Consider the following 17,904-nt stretch of genomic DNA (forward strand, 5'->3'; position numbering starts at 1 on the left):
TGGTATGGTTATATAACCCACAGCGCAAGAAAGGGAGGTCCCCAAAGTTAACCCCAGCATGGGAAGGTCCTTATAAGTCATCAAGAGGATAAATGATGTTGTGTACCGGATTCAACGCAGTCCTAGAAGTAAGATGAAAGTAGTTCATCTGGATCGATTGAAGAGATACCATACAGGAAACCTTGATCGGACGATCAAATTTGAGAAGGGGGCAATGTTAAGGTAAATGTGTATTACTGGTTGCATAACCGCAACGGTGCATTGAGGAACCTGGCACATTCGCCAGAAAAGTAAAGAAAAATTATAGAATTCTTTAGAAAATCTAGAAACAACCGCCAGGGGTATATAAGGCCCCCTCTTTGACAGTTGGACAAGAAAAGTTTAAAGTTTAAAGTCTAAAGTCTGAAGATAGTCTGAAGTTTGAAAAATACCGCGAAATACCGTTAGAGTAATAGTAGTTGTATAAGTTGTGTTGTAAATAGGCGGCCAGTGTGTATAGAAACAAATGTAAATTGTTAAGTATTTTATCGTGAGTTTAAATAGTGGACCCACGGAATCCGTAACAATACATTTAGAAGGCTTGTATTCTCTTCTCGGTCTGTGAATCCAGTGTCCAGCTCTCACACCCATAGAGTAACACAGAGAAGACGTAGCATCTGGCACTGAGGTCTCGTCTTGTAAAAAATGATTTCATTCTCACGAAGATTTTTCTCGCTTGCTCAATTCTTGAAAATATTTCTCTTTTCGGGTCGCACTGACTATTGATGTTAGCTCCTAAATACTTTAATGAGGTCACTTGTTCAGTTGTTTGTCCCTTGACACGCAGGTGTGCATTTATTGGAGTCTTAGAAAAGACCAATAGTTGGTCTTGGAGACATTGAGATGCAGTTCAAACATCTCACCATAGTGGACTACGAATCTATAATGCTTTGCAGTTCTTGTATATCGTTGGCTATTATAACCGTATTATCGGCATATCTGATATTGTTTATTGGGATTCCACTGAACTTGATTCCGCCCTGGATTCGATCCAGTATTGTCTTCTCTTTTGTTTTATTATTACTACTTATTATCTTTAGTATGTTCATATATTTTTCTTAGTTATTATCTATCTTATTTGTACATTTATATACAATTTTAATTGATTTTTGTTTGAAATTTCAGAGTGGCGGGTACAGTAGGTGCCATCGTGACTTGTCCATTAGAAGTAGTCAAAACTCGCCAACAGTCTTCAAGGGGCAGCGGTTTCAAATCGACCCCAGGAAGCGATGCACCTCCACAGTCAAGGAACGTTAAACCCTCATCGACTCCTGGTAATTAAATGTGATTGAACTAGCTAATTGTCATTGCTGCACAGACAAATAAATTTTCTGTTAATTAATGTGATTTCTTTCTGTCTCTCTATTGTACTCATACCAAATGGGTTGTTTAAAATACATTTGGGGGAACGTTATGTGATATGAAGTACCATACGATCGAAAAAACGGCGTCAAAGACAGCTTATATAGCGAGTAAAAATAATGATTTTTCAATGGTGTATAATTTTACAGCAAAGTTGGAAATTAGTGATTGTTAACATTCACTCGGAAATGCTAGCAATTACGCACTGGACCAGTGAATGTGGCATTTTAAAGATATTTGTCGACTTTTCCTAGTAATTTCTAACATTCACTTGTGAAAGTAACATTTACTAAAGGTTGCCAGTAAGTTATTCTATTGTACATGGAGAGTGTGGTAAGGAAGAATGTTATGGGAAGTTAGAACAAAATAAAACTTATGAATATTGGATCACCTCAATATTCTTGCTGATCCACATATCTTAAAATTGCAATTTACTTCTTTAGTATATTTATTAAAATTATAGAAAATAACAGCATAACCTTCTGAATATTAAAAAAGGGAACACATAGTAAGCATTTTAAAGCGTACAAAAACATTAAAAAAAACACATTCATAAACATAAGATTACTTATGGGTACAAGGTTTTTATCAAAGTTCTTCATCGTGGACAAAATAAAGTATGCCTGAATTTTCAACGGGAGTTATTCGTTTTTTCAAACCCACTACTTAAGCATATCAAAACGTTCATAGTCACTAGGTTCCTAATATCTTTTTTTTCTTAAAATAATTAACTTTTTTTTTTTTTTTTTTTTTTTTTTCAAAAATGAAAACAAGCACTATTACATTCTTGCTAGTGCCTAGTTTACCTTAAGTTTTCACAGAAAATTTCTTTCAGAGGGTGTACCGCACAACACTTTTACAACGATAACGAAACGATTATACACATAACCACAAAAACAAAGTGAATTTACGCCAGATGTCTGTCAACGTTGCCAGTGTTTAGCCCAATTTCTAATGTTATCCTTATATTGCCCATTATTCAACTTATCCTTATTTATTCTTATATTTTTACTATTTACTATATTATGCTAGGATTCACTAGTAAAATTGGTTTCCAAAATAGCTGTTGAACTTTTACTGGCGTAGTCTTAGCAAATCAGTAAATGGGGTGAGCTTTTACTAGTAATTGTTAACAATCACTGATTTCCAACTTTACTGTAAATATATATAAATATAAAAAAAATTCGAGGAGTAAATGACGTCTAGTGATTGACCTCGCCAAAATTATCAACGGTTGTCATTCCCAGCCGTCTTTGAGACTATTTTTTTCGACGATACGTATATTATAGTTATCTAGAAACTTCTGTAACTAAAATATATTATTCCGTAACTAAATGATAACAGTAATAAAACGTTTCAGTTATTATTTAATAGAAGATAATAAATTATATTTCTGAATCTTTTGTCTGTTACTATGTGTGTTTTGCATCAATTCAATCAAATTCTTATTACATTTTGTATGGCTTCAAGATACCACTGTTCTTTTAGGAGTTTCAATGACAATATACAGTATTAAACAGAAAGTTTTTATCAAATTGCATCAAATCAATGAAAAATTGCTTGACTTTATATGTTTTTTATTAATAATTGAGGCAAATATTTAATTATAATACATATCTTTTTTGTATTTCTAATTGTTTTTCTCTTTATTCTATCTTTTTTCACTTATACTCAATGTTAGATTACTTTAGTGATAAGGCTTGATTTTTCTAAATAAAACTAGCTTGTGCTAAAAATTGTCTATAAGCATGAAAATATTTGTTCTTGCATTAGGTAAGCGTAGGTTATGGACATCTACAAGCTATGGCCGGCCTCAAGTTGTGGCTCTTTCAGGTTTCACGGCGCCTCCGCCACCTCCACTGAGGCTGGGCAACGACATGGGCATCGCCCAGTGTATCAGGCACATTATCAGATATGAAGGTCCAGTGGCCCTATTTAAAGGTAAGTTTATAATTTATAAATTATAAAAAAAAAAAACATTTTTTAATTTTTTATATCATTTATTTTTCAAGTCAGTGAATATGAAATAGTTTCCAAAAATCATATATGGGTATTTCGCCACTGTTTCTATTTTTGTAAACACTTCTGCGTTAATCCAAACGGAAACTAATCAGTCAGAAGTTAGGCCATAGATATACAAATTTGCCTAACGAACAAAAAACGCTTAACGTTTCGAAAGTTTTATCTCTTTCCGTCGTCGGAAGCAAAAATACAAAGAATAAAGAAAACTATTTTAAAATATTTAAATTCAACTATTCGAAAACTTTAGTTTTTTAAACAGATACGTCTACAAAACCGTTGACGTTCTGTTAAAATGGCATTATATCAAGCTAAACTTCAAAATTAACAATTACTACCTGATAACAATTACTATCATATAAGGTAAAACCAAAAACCCCAAACTTTCTGTATGATTATTTTTAATTTTTACGTATGTTATGTTTATGTTATGTTCTTTAAAATCAAAGAAAGGATTGCCATACATTACTAACTTCGACAGATGCAATGAGCAATACATTTATTTTTTATTAGATTTTTTTTTTTTTTTTTTTTTTATTTTTTCTTTAGAGGCTATCGCTTCTTTCATTATACTTTTGGCGTTATTAAAATTTAATTTTAAAATTTGTTCTGTGTCCCATGAATGCTGACAAATCTTAGATTTGTGAAAATCTCCCTTTCTTAAATAATCTTTATGTTCTTTAATTTGGACATTTAAGTGTCTAGATGTTTCACCAATGTAAAATTTATCGCATTCACATGGTATTTTGTATATTAGATTTTTTGTTTGTTGTTCTGTATTCATTGGTTTAGTATGTGATAAAATGGATATAGACACATAGGTATAGACATTTTTTATGAAATAGTTTGTTTGGATGGTCACATTAAATGAAATTTGTTAATCTGGCTAAAATTTTCGGAAGGGTTTACTAGATAAAAAAAAAACAAGTCAACACTTATTTTCCCAGTCTTAAATATTTGACATTTATTAAAGTGAATCATTTTATTAATGGAAATAACAGTCTGGCACATCCCAAGTGGAGGAAAGTTAGTCTGGCTGAAAATTTGCGGATGCTAAAATTTGACAGATTTGAAATCTAACCTTTATTTTCCCATTTTTTTTTGCTTAAAATTTAACTACCATTATTTGATACTATCATAAACTATAATCAAAAGCAAGTCTGGTTGATTTACGAAATTGGCAAATGAGCCTGGCGGCATCTTGAAAATTGCAAAAATTACAATTTTTTGCTCTTATTTTCCCGGATTTGAAAATTTGTCACATGATAAATAATAAATATAATAATACTATAATTTCATAGAAAATACACGTCTGACTGTGATTTACAATCAGGAAATCCCCGCCAGACTCACAAGTCAGGTAGTTAAATGAGGAGAGGAAGTGGCATAATTGAACATGCCGAATTTAGCGCGCCTGACGAACATTGGACGAGTCTGGCAAGGCATTCTGGATATTCCACATTAGCCAGACTATATTTGCAGCTGTAATTATAATATAAACTATCATATGACAATTTTTTAGGACTTCGAAAATAAGGGCAATGGTCTCAATAATTTTTATCCCAATTTTTCACCTGCCAGACATTATTGTCTATTCTCTCAGATTAACCTCTTAACATTATATAACGCATATATTGAACACATCCATAGTTAACTTTTTTTCCATTAACAAGGGGCGCAGTCCTCTGCCGGAAACACTGCGACCTGTGTGGCCTATTGTGTTAGTCCCCTTTCTATATCTGTACCCATTCTCCTATCCCTACGCCCTGCACTAACTTATGCAGGTCCTTGAGAGGATGGGAGCATAGTTCCTCCTGCTCTAGCCTAGTCAAAAAGCGTTATGATCCAAGTCGTGCCTCCCTGCAGTTACATATTATGTGCTCCGTTGTTTCAGGATTTTTATCGCAGAGTCTGCAGCAAAGACTTCCTTGATACAGATTGAACTTGTTCAGGTAACACTTGACATATATCCTGTCAAGAGGGCCTGTTGTAAGCCGCACTTTATTCCTGCAATCCATAAGATTTTACCAGATCCCACACGTTTTACAGAACTTAAAAAAATATAATAGAAATTTTTTTTAGTGTACTAAATAGATTGGTGTAGACGTCATCTGTCTTTTTTCTTCTATCTTCCGGCGAAATCTTCCATTATTCGTAAAACAGACTATATTTTTCTCCATTAAACTATAACATTAATTTTCTTATTTCCAGGTTGGGCCCTAACTTGATAGGAGTTGCCCCTTCTCGTGCCGTGTATTTCTCCACCTATTCCCAAGCCAAAAGGTTCTGGAATAGCATATTACCACCAGATTCTCCTATAGTGCATGTTTGTTCGGCGTCGTGCGCAGGCTTCATGGCCAGCACGCTCACCAACCCCATCTGGTTCGTGAAGACTCGACTGCAATTGGACGTGAACAAGGAGAATCCCATGACCGCTCTGCAGTGTGTCAAGCAAATTTATGCCAAATCGGTGAGTATTCTTTGCAGGGGAGATGCCGCTGCTGCATCCATAGACATGTATAAGAGATAGATTGACCATATACCGATTTGGTCATCGAAACTGTGCGGTCTGGATTTTAACGTCTAAAGCTCCGTTCTCAGAACTGCGACTGTCGCCAGCGACACGACAAAAGAACCAATCGGATTTGTACAAAATTCAAACAGCTGTCAATTTTAAATTTAGTACAGCTCCCATTGGTCGTTTGAAGTGTCAATTAGTGTCGCTGTCGACACGACGCAGTTCTGAGAACGGGGTTTGAGACAGTGATCTGGACAGCTTAATGCAGAATCAAATGTTTTAAAAAGATATAAAATTGGGTCAACATTGGCATGGGATTTGGCATCAACATTTCCAAACGCACAAGTAGGCGTTTACGAAAAATATTGCATCTAGGGTTGGAACTTTATTTTTCACTATTAGGTTACTTATTTTACTACAGCTGTAATAGATTATATTTAGTTTAAATATATTATCATCATTTCAGTACTATACATGAAAGTTTTTAAAATAGCTTATATTTTTCTACACATATTTTTCTGCAAACGTAAAAAAAACCGGCAACACTGTATGCCGCTTTTGATTTTGTCTCTCTGTCTGTCAACCGGTCATTTATATTATTCTCTGTCACACTCATCCGGACCGCATAAATTAGATGACCAGCAGGGTATAAGCGATACCAATTAAACTTTTAGTTACGTAATCGAGGGCGCGATTTTTAAATTCATTGCTGCCAATCATGGGCATATTAGGCGCCGGGATTCAGGTGGTAGCTCTGCTGTAAAAAATATCAAGTTGCCATATTAATTTATTTATTTCCTTACATTGTCGTTCGTTTTGACACTTTAGTTTTGTATTATGAGTTTTTGGTTTAAATAAATAGTGTTGTGATACTTTAAGCTTAAACATTTGAGCTTAAACACATTGTTCTTTTTAGAACCTCTTTTAGTGTGTAGTGTACAAGATAGCTTAATAGGAGCTGTAAAAAACTCATCGCAACCTTATTAGAATATTTTGAAAGGGAAAGCGGTAGTAATGGTCCTAAAGTGCTGTTAAGGTAGGGTTGCCAACTTTTAAAATAAAAAATAGAGAAAGGCTTAAAAAAGAAAGGGTAAAAAAGAGGCACAGGCGAAACATTTTTTGAAACCTCGCCCAAATGTCTAGAATTTCCCAAAAAGTTATGTAAACGGTATACGATTGATGATCTTTCTTGCTTTCTTAAAAATATTGATACTCAAAACAAAAAACAAACCGTTTTCACCAAAAAAAAATGTCTTCAAAACATAAGCTAACAGTCAGTAAACATAAAATAGTTAAACATGTTTATGGCTTCCACAAATATTTCTTGTACATAAATATTTCTTGCCAAAAGACACAGATTAATCATGTTTTAAGGCATTGTGGCGATAGACGGATCTTTTTAAGATTTTGAGTTTGGTATGTAAAAAGAGGACTTTTTCAATATGTGAGAGAAAACAAGGACAGTGAGACCAAAAAGAGGACTGTCCTCTGGAATAGTAAATAATAACTTTTTATATACTTATGATTAATTAATTATTTTTGTTTCCAAAAATATTTTGATTATAAGAAAATATTATGTAAAAATGGGCAGCGCTGTGCCGGTCAAGCTTAATCACGTGACTAAAAGTTTATTAGATATGAACTATATATTTGTTGTAAATTTAACAAATCATGCACTTTATACGTTGCATCATATTTTTTTATTATACAATAATCATATAATTTTTGTTAATAATCTGTTTTAGTAAATAAATAGCAATTTAGCATTTTTCTGTTTACACCTGGTTTGTATATCTTGGGTACATTCCTTTTGTACAGTAATCTTTGCCTATTTGTATTTTTTGTCAAGACCTTACAACTTCTCCCCTGTCTTGTTATCGCAAATTATTACTGCCTGATAAATTGGAACAAAATCACTATCACGCTCAATATTACATTAAACTAGAATCTGTATTACCAAAGTATAAATATATATATATAGTATAAATTACTATTTTAACTTTCACATTTCCCCAGAGAAATATGTAAATCTAGAGGATACTACACTTGCGTGCATAGAAATCCGCCCAAGGCAAACTTTTGATGTTAACTATGTATATATTTGTCACATTAAGAAAAAATACCTATATGCTGTTTGAAAGACAATTTCATATTCTTTGAAAAGAGTTTAGAGATATTATATTAATTTGTATTTTGGTTTCTTTGGATTAAAATTATTAAATTAACGCATGAAACAAATTATCGTTTTTTATTACTAAGAGGTATGTTATTATTTATTTATTTATTTATGGACAAGTAACTAAACTAAATTTTCAATAATGGGTATGACCCTCTCTTGCTCTAACAACATCTCTTATACGATTTGGTATAGATTCGATCAAATTTGATATTGTTTCTTGCGGGATGTTAAGCCACTCTTCCTCTACTGCAACAATGAGCTCTGGGATAGAAGTTGGGGCTCTTCGTCTAGCACGAATTCTTCGTTTTAGCTCATCCCATAAATGTTCTATTGGGTTTAAGTCTGGACTGCACGTTGGCCATTCCATAACCCGAAAACAGACTTCTGAAATGTAATCGTGTACGATTCTTGATGTGTGTGCCCGCACATTGTCATGCATAAAAGTGAATTCGTTTCGAATGTAGTCGACGCGACGTAAGGTACCACATGAACTTCTAAAATCTCCTCAATATACCTAACACCAGTTAAACCTCCTCTCCCGTGCCGACGACGGTCGCCCCAACGGATGAAAACTGGGTCGGTTCGCGCAGTCAGAGAAATTGCACCCCAGATCATGCAGGAACCACCTCCATAAGCAATCCGCTCCTCAATGCAGCATTTTGCTAATCGCTCACCTGGCCTCCGGTACACTTTTCTTCTTCGGTCGCTACCATTGAAGCATATCCTGGTCTCATCTGAGAATTAAACAGATTCCCGTTGTTCTAGTGTCCAATTCAGATGTTCCCGTGCAAAACGCAGGCGTGCTTGACGATGAGCTGGGGTAAGTTTTGGACCAATTGCGGGTGTTTTGGGGGTCATGTTACTTTCTTTCAATCTTCGTCTTACTGTCCACTGACTAATAGTCACTCCTCGTGTTTCACGGAGCTGTTGTTGCACCTGAATAGCATTAAGACGCCGATTTTTTAACATTGTTGACACAATAAAGCGGTCATCACGATCCGTTGTATATCTCTTTCTACCAGTTCCAGGTCGCCTACGAAAGGATCGAGTCTCCTCATATCGTTTACACACTCATCGAACCGCTCCGCGTGTCATATGTAGTTGCCGAGCTACAGCTCTCTGTTTAAGTCCATTTTCGATTAAAGCGATTACTTGAGCGGCTTTTTCCGATAATGTATGCATTAAATTGAAACACTAATCAAACAATGAAACACAACTAATCAAAGAATAAAAGAACAATGTGAAAATTTCGATTGCAAAGGTAGTAACATGCCCTAGACACTCAATGGTAATTTTATAGAACTACAAATTTAGTTTCTTCCGCATCGCCAGACGGCGCAAAAGACATTAAAGTACAGGTTTCTAATTTATATATGAAGATGACATTACAGTCTCTATGTTAACTACTGTCTATGGTCTAGTTTTTGTCTAGTTGACAAAATGTTGGTGATCCGTCAAGTTATTTTTAAATCATTATTTAAATAATTATTAATTCAGATATTCCTGATTTGCCAGAAAGTTCAGTGATTTCAGTGATTTGTGTTTTTATTAGTTTGTGCATTCTAATATTTACAGTCGATCATCATTTTCGTGTTAGATACTAAACTTTTTTATTAAAGTCATTTTGGCATTTTAGAAATAATTTATAAACCAAATAAAAAAATAGTTTAATCATAAATAAGTAAGTACATAGACAATTGAATTGTTGGTGTTTAAAATGTATGTATTCATAATTTTAATTTTGCTTTAATTATGTTATACTTCTAATGATCTAATAAAATATGAAATGCGGAAAAAAGTCTATATTTATTATTTTATATTTTACAAGGAATAATTTTGCGCTTGAATAACGTTACCGTTTTAATTAGCGTTAATAAGTAACGGAACGCTAAAATTGTGTTATGCCAAAACTCTCCATTAGTTTCTTCCGGATCACCAGGTGGCTCTAAATGACGGACCCATTTGTTTTATATCAGTGTCCAATCTATCTCTAGTACGTGACATTAGTCTATGATAAGTACTCTGGATAAATTTATACTCATATCAAAACATGTTAAATTGTCTTTGAAACATCTCATATTTTTTACTTACTCTGATAAATAGATTCTAAACGACACAGTTAAAACCAAAAGTTCACAGTGGGCCGATTTCTATGCACGTAAGTTTATCCAAAATAATCCTTATGGGTTTTTCGCCACTGCACTGCAACAAAAATCTACAAAATAAAATAGTTATTTTTTGTAAACATTTCTGCGTTAAACCTAAACGGACGCTGCTTGTCAGAAGTTGTGTTTACAGTAATAAAAATTTGCCCAACAAAGAAAAAAATGCTTAACGTTTCGGAAAGTTTTCTCTTTCCGTCGTCGGAAGCAAAAAAATATAAAGAATCAAGAAAAAAACTATTTAAAATATTTAAATTGAACTATTCGAGAACACTTTACTTTTTAAAACAGATACGTCTACAAGAAATCGTTGACGTTCTGTTAAAATGACATTATATTAAGTTAAACTTCAAAATTAACAATTACTACCTGATAATTTCTTAATAAGGTAAAACCAAAAAGCCCAAACTTTCTGTATGATTATTTTTAAATTTCACGTATAATATTATTTTATAATATTTTAAATAGTTTTTTTCTTGATTCTTTATATTTTTTTGCTTTCGACGACGGAAAGAGAAAACTTTCCGAAACGTTAAGCATTTTTTTCTTTGTTAGGCAAATTTTTATTACTGTAAACACAACTTCTGACAAGCAGCGTCCGTTTAGGTTTATCGCAGAAGTGTTTACAAAAAATAACTATTTTATTTTGTAGATTTTTCTTGCAGTGCAGTGGCGAAAAACCCATAAGGATTATTTTGGATAGATGAAGCCGCCACATAGGTATAGACATTTTTTCACGTAAGTTTAGTTTCACTGCGACCTTTTCAGATCTTTTGTGAATCTCTTCTGAATCCTTAGTTTACATTCTCCAGTCCTATCCTATTGAAGAAGTCTATCCAACTTGGAGACTGTACCCTCCATATATAGCTCTTCGTCTATGGCTTATCATTGCCTAGTACAAAGAACTGCATATTTGCCAGGCGTTTCGTATTCAGATTGACAAATCCTGCACATGGCTTCGTCCGTCGGTCCTACCAGCTTTAGATGTCTATTCAGTTTACAATGCCCTGTTAGTAGACCCACTACAGCTTCGACTGTCTTTATATCTTTGTTTATCAGGTCTGCTGTGAATTTTGCCCAATGTATATATGTACTTTTTCGTCTATCTGCTCTGGTGAATTTCTCCATCATTCTAGAGATTTGTTGGCCACCCACCGTTTTGTAGCCATTCTTGTGACTGCTTTTACAAAGTTGCAGAAGGGTTCTGGGACTAGAACCTAAAGCTAGAGGATAGTTAGACGTCTGTCCAACGAGTCAGAGAAGATTTCGATAGTTGACATCGAAAAAATGAAAAAAAAATACAATTTACCTATGGATTAATATAACAGACAATTGACACTTTATAAACATATAAATATGACCTTATGCACCGCTGCCGCTGTTTATGCCGTAAATCGTAAAACTGCAGCCAATTTACTTTATGTTGTCTGACATTTTAATTGAAAAGTACACATCATCTTCGTTATTTGTATGTTGACTTTATAATCGTTCATTGTCTCTCTTTACAGACGTCCATTTCACATCCCCGCATACGCTACATACGGCATTTCTGTACACACATTTTTCAATTAAATCATGCCATGATACATTAAAAGGTGATATAACATAAGAGGGATTGACAATTAAATTCTAAATACCGTATATTCAATTAGTCAGTACCTAAAACTATTTATAGTATTGTTTGTTTACATTGTGTTACCGGCTTGAATAAATTGCGTTTAATTTCTTAAAAGATTTATTTTTATTTACGCCTTTTTGAGCCAAAGCAGATGATAACTAAGGTGATAGCGAATCTCAAGGTTCCGCAAATATCTAAAAATATTTTTTGATAAACAAAAATAGATAAATGGCGTTAAAATGTCAGATTTTTTTTTAATTCGATAACTTATGTTTGTTATTTATTAACTTGATTTTTAAACTAAAACTACTTGACTAAATCATAAACACTAGAATTATTAAGTTTGCAATTACCAATTTCAAATAAAATAAAATATCAACAAAATATATTAATAGTTCCAGAAAAAAAATTATAAATAATGTTAATGCTAAGATTAACAATAAAAATCAAACAATCAATCACGGCGCGTCTTTGTGTAGTGTACCGGGTGAGTTTCAAAAGTGGCTCACCCCTATAACTTTTTTATTTTATCAGATAAAAAAAAGGAAATTTGGTATGTTACTATATGACATATATTAGGATTGATTGACGTATTCAATTCTTTTCGGCCACTTCCTGTTTCACCGGAAATTACTACAACTTTTGATTTTTAAATGACACCCTCGGTATTTTTTTACCTCAGTCGATAGAAAATGACATTCTGAATAGAATGAAATATCATATGTCAGCTTTTGATATTTTCGCTTAAAACAAAATTGAATTTTAAATTTCAATCTAGAGTGCCATGGCTGTATTAAAACATTAATTTTTAGTCAAGGAGCCTTGGAAAAATAGATTTAATTGTCTAATGTTATTCGTGTCTTGTCCTGGCCGGTTAAAAGATGCCCAAATCGTACTTTTAATCATAATATCTCAGTTTTTTCAAATGGAACGAGAGTGGTTCATTAGCATATTTGGAAAAAGCATTTTTTGACGAAATACCACACACTTGGTATTTCGAGTCATATTGTCGTTATGAATCGCATGTTCCAATTTCAAATAAACCATATTCGAAAATTTCAAAAGTTGACATATGATATGTCATTTTGTTCAGAGTGTCATTTTCTATCGAATGAAGCAACAAAAGACTGAGGGTACCATTTAAAAATCAAAAGTTGTAGTCACTTCCGGTGAAACAGGAAGTGACAGAAAACAACTGAATTCGTCAATCAATCCTAATTTATATCATATATTAATGTACCAAATCTCGATTTTTTTATCTGAAAAAATAAAAAAGTTATAGGGGTGAGCCACTTCTGAGACGCACCCGGTATATTAATATAACATAAAACGAGATGTAATTAACGAAATATCATCGTAACAACAGGTGTTTTAGAAACGTCTAGGTTTACTTATTTCACTGAGATTTATGAAAAAAAAAATCCTTTGCCTCGGATACAGATACCGCCACGTTTTGGAAATAGCTTAAAACAAAACAAAATTGAACGAGGCAACAAAAAACGCAAAAAAATCCCCCCACGCCCTCCTCACGAGTAGTTTTCAGGCGCTTTTAAGAGTCGAAAGTAAGTCGAGGCAAACCGAAGTGGGCCAAGACAACAGGAAATAAATCAAAATGCGTCAAAGTTGGGTAACGAAATTGCGCTGTGCGCTTTTTACACCATACTTAACACTGACTATAAGCTACACCGCACCAAATCGCTATTCTGAACTCGCCTAACAAACAACTCTTTTTCAGGGCTTGTTGGGTTTCTACAAAGGAATCACCGCCTCCTACATGGGCATCTCCGAAACCATCATCCACTTCGTGATATACGAGGCGATCAAAGCGGAGCTGATCGCCTCGCACGAGCACTTCAACGACGAGCGCACCTCCAAGGACTTCGTCGAGTTCATGATCGCCGGGGCCATCTCCAAAACGGTCGCCTCCTGCATCGCCTACCCCCACGAGGTGTGCAGGACCAGGCTGAGGGAGGAGGGCAACAAATACAACAGCTTCTTTCAAACGCTGAGCCTGGTGTTCAAGGAGGAAGGCCTGAGGGGCCTGTACAGGTAATAATACTATACAAAGACTCTGAACACTTATATTAACGGAAATTATTTCAATACCAGGATTGTCTTTTATACAAAAAAAAAGGATTGTCTTTAAAACAAATATAGTTTTTTATATAGGCCACAGTGCGAACAAAGTTATTGTAATTATTCTTAGTTTCAATCTTTTTTTTACTATTCCATCACAATTTTTGTACATTGTAAATTGGAAATAAAGCATTATTATTATTATTACAGGGGACTCAAAACTCAGCTGGTGAGGCAGATCCCCAATACGGCCATCATGATGTCTACTTACGAGGCTGTGGTGTACATACTGACGTCTAGGTTTAATACGGAGTTTTACCAAAAAGAGGAGAACTGAGCCGACCCTGGGCCGTTCAAAACGGCTTTCGGGGAAGTCTAGTCAGATATAAGAAGCTTGAATTTTTAATTTTTGGTACGTGAGATGGGGTCCCTGGTGTGTAGATAAATTTGGAATTAAATTGTCGGTGGATTTATGAAAATATATCTTATGGATGATTTTCACTAGATTCTTAGAGTTTTTGTTATTTTGTTGATTTTTTGAATGATTCTGATAGGCCGGAAAGCCCATTGAATAATAATATTAAAGGTGAGTTTATATGCGTCTGTCGTTCTGTTCACACCAATCGTGGTGAAGTATGGTCTGTGATTTTTGTCTGTCAACTACGGACGACGCATGACGGATGCATATAAACCTATACCAAGGATGGAGTATATCAACAAAATAAGTGAGATCGCAAAGGTGGTTTTAATATGGTTTACCGTAATTTTGTTTTATTTGTGTCTTTTTTTTAACTAGTTAAAATATAAAGTAAGGTAGACTCAATAATTTGCTAGTTTTGTTTTATGTTGAATCAACAATAGTTATTAAAGCTGTTAAAAATCATATTTCTAAGAAAAATAATTATGTTAATCCATTATTTAATGCCGAAAAATACAGATACTCTATTGAAAAAATTAAGTAACATTCATAAAATTTAAGTAGGTATCCTATTAATTTTTGTCAAGTAGTAAATACATTTTTTTGCTGATTACTTGAAACTTTACTTATTACTTGAAAAATTATTTAAGTTTTCATTCAGGGGTTTTCAATTAATTAGCGTAAATATTTGTTTCTCTAATTTTAATGTAACCTCGAAATCAGTGGAATAAATTAGTAGTTTCAATTAGCCATAGAAGTTTGTTCACCTAATTTTAATGTAAGCATTCATAACCTCATAATTAGTGGTAGTAATTTTCAATTAGTGGAAAAAGTTAACAAACTTTTGACTTTTCAACTTAATTATACTTCAAAATTTGCGAGGAATGTCATTTTGGACTTTGATTATCACCTGTCAAGAAAAATTTTGGTTAGAAATCAAAAGTTGATTGTTTTATAAGCTAAATATTCGGCTTTCTCTGTGAATACAACAGACTACCGCAAGCTGTTGCTAGGATATTCTATTAATTTTAATTGTTTTTTTAACGTTGTGTATTATTATAAACTCTTATACCTTTAGACTTATTCCACTAGTTTGGAGGTTCTGAATGAGGCATTCATATAGTGCAAAATTTTCTAATTCGGGATTGGGATCCTGTTTTCCTTTGGTTGGAAACCTATAATCCTGCGATCCCCCTATCAACCTATAATCCTCCCTATCAGAATGAGAAATTTAATTATTTTAATAAAGAAATACTTAATAAAAATGCAGCTACATATATCAAAAAGAAAATGAGAAAAGAGCTTTATTAAAATAGACAAAACAAAGTAACATTCATATTTAGTAAGAAAAAAAAATACAATTCTTGTTGCAAAAAAAATGAAATATAGTAAACACGGAAATTTAACTTTATTGACGTTCTGCTTAGTATAAATAAAATATGATCTTTGAAAGACTAAAGTGTATAAAATCAATTCATTTTAGATTGAGCATTTAAATTTTTCGAGATTTTTGGGATCCCGGGATTTGATATCGGGATTTCGGGGATGAACATACACCGGGATTATGGTTTGGAAATCTTAATCTGTGCTCTGGATTTTAACGTGTTAAAATAATGATGGAGATATCCTATTGGATAAATCAAACATACTAAAAAACAAAAAATGGTATGTGTTAACCACATTTCTTTTATGCGATATCGTCGGATTTTTTTGTCCCGATGAGCAGTTTTAAAGCCGTGTAAGAACCGGCAACATTGCATGTCTCTTTGTTTCTCTGTCTATCAACCTGGCACAAAACTATATTTTCTTGGTCTTACCCTTTAAATATAGACTACATTATTTAAAATAATATGAAGCATTGCAGTTGCCAAGTATTTTTCTCTTTAAACTTTTTAAGTAGAGTACCTCTAGCTATCTCTGTCATATTTAGTCATCCTTTCACACACATATCTTATCAGTCTTTGATGAAAGTATGTATTTTAAAATTTCAAGAAGTAAAAAAGTGAGAGTATTATATCTGATTAGACGCATGTTTTTTAATAAATAAGTCGTAAACTCGTATAGATTTGGCAGTTAAAATTCATCAAGTAATTTTAGCTTATATTTTGAAAACGTTGTTTATATGATTACATAACTTTTTTACACAGTTCAAGGTATTTTTGCTTGGCAAGTCTTTGTGTAAACTTTGCTTTGTCTAAGTTTCACTTTTTTAGTGTTTTCTACCAAACGAATTTTGGCTTAGTCGTAATTTAACATATTTTTTATAAACAGAGTTTGAAATGATTGATGATACTGAAAATGTTAATTCTATGGATGCACTTTTATACGCTATTCAGCAAATACTCTGTGTCTTTAATATTTAATAGTACTCTGTATAATAATATATAGTTCTTCTCATATTACTTTCCTTGTTTCGACATTTGACACTGTATGATAAAACATTTGTCAAAATTGTTAAGCATGTTTTGAACCGAATTTTATATTTATATTTCTCTTTTTTAAATATTTATACTATACATATACAATCATACCATTCTGTGAAGTAGATAACAGCGAACCACTGTAAAAAATAGAATATGAAATCCATGGAAGCGTAGTAGCGTCCATTCTCTTTTCCCAATCAATGTGAAGTGGAAACACCTGAATTATACACCTAGAAAGACCAGTTTTATAGTTTATTTATTCTTAAAGTTAGAAATTCAAAACCAATTTTTCTCTTTTGTTAAAATTAATTTTTGATGATGTATTTTATTTTAAATTATTTCAAACATATTTCAAATCTCTATAAAATTTAAATTTTCAAACTTATACTTTTATAGTGTTTATGTTTGATTTGGGCCAATCATAATTCTATACATTTCATTGCTATAGTCTGTACAATGATCGCTCAACGTTACGTCATAATTATATATCAATATCCGCTTTAGGGTGTGTCTGAGATCAGTTTATATTGTTTAGAAAATTTCAAGTACGTTCCGAATTTAGTAATTGAGCGTGTTCCGATTTTATTCATTTTGTGTTTTTTTTTTCAGTCTATTCCATCTCGTTTCAACGAGAAAGAAAGAGCAGGACAATATACACTATCGGACAAAAGTAGAGCAACAAAGTTCATTTTTATTAAAGTTTAAATAAAAAAAAAATATTAGGTTGTGATTTTCGGCTATGTTTACTAACACACTATCATTACACTAAAAGTAATATTTTACAAAATTTTGGTGTACTTTTAATCAGTTTAAAAATGGTAAATAATAATGATTATAAAAATTGATGAGAATGGGGGCGACAAAAATAGAGCAACAAATTGTATTCAACAGATTTTATTGTGTCTTATTTCAGCAAAAAATATTTAACACATTTAAGAACAATAATAATTGAAAGTAATACATTAGTAATTGATAGAATATCCACATTATTATTAATAACTTGCTGACAACGGCGCGGCATTGAAGCAATCAACTTCTGAATGACATTTTCGGGAAGATTTGTCCAAACTTCATTAATTTTATCTATAAG

The 17,904-nt window shown here is 32.9% G+C and overlaps 1 protein-coding gene across 1 annotated transcript; it reads left to right on the forward strand.

Annotated features, from left to right (window-relative positions):
- The first annotated feature begins 214 nt into the window (after positions 1-214).
- LOC115878196 (mitochondrial carrier protein Rim2-like) lies at positions 215-15,004 on the forward strand. Its single transcript, XM_030894608.1, has 6 exons — positions 215-222; positions 1,165-1,313; positions 3,175-3,346; positions 5,632-5,890; positions 13,633-13,946; positions 14,184-15,004. Exons 1-6 carry the CDS (start codon positions 215-217, stop codon positions 14,308-14,310), a joined length of 1,029 nt encoding a protein of 342 aa, XP_030750468.1. The 3' UTR covers positions 14,311-15,004.
- Positions 15,005-17,904: the final 2,900 nt, after the last annotated feature.

The sequence above is a fragment of the Sitophilus oryzae genome, unplaced genomic scaffold, assembly GCF_002938485.1.
Source record: "Sitophilus oryzae breed Bouriz unplaced genomic scaffold, Soryzae_2.0 scaffold_1502_pilon_pilon, whole genome shotgun sequence".
Taxonomy (NCBI): domain Eukaryota; kingdom Metazoa; phylum Arthropoda; class Insecta; order Coleoptera; family Curculionidae; genus Sitophilus; species Sitophilus oryzae.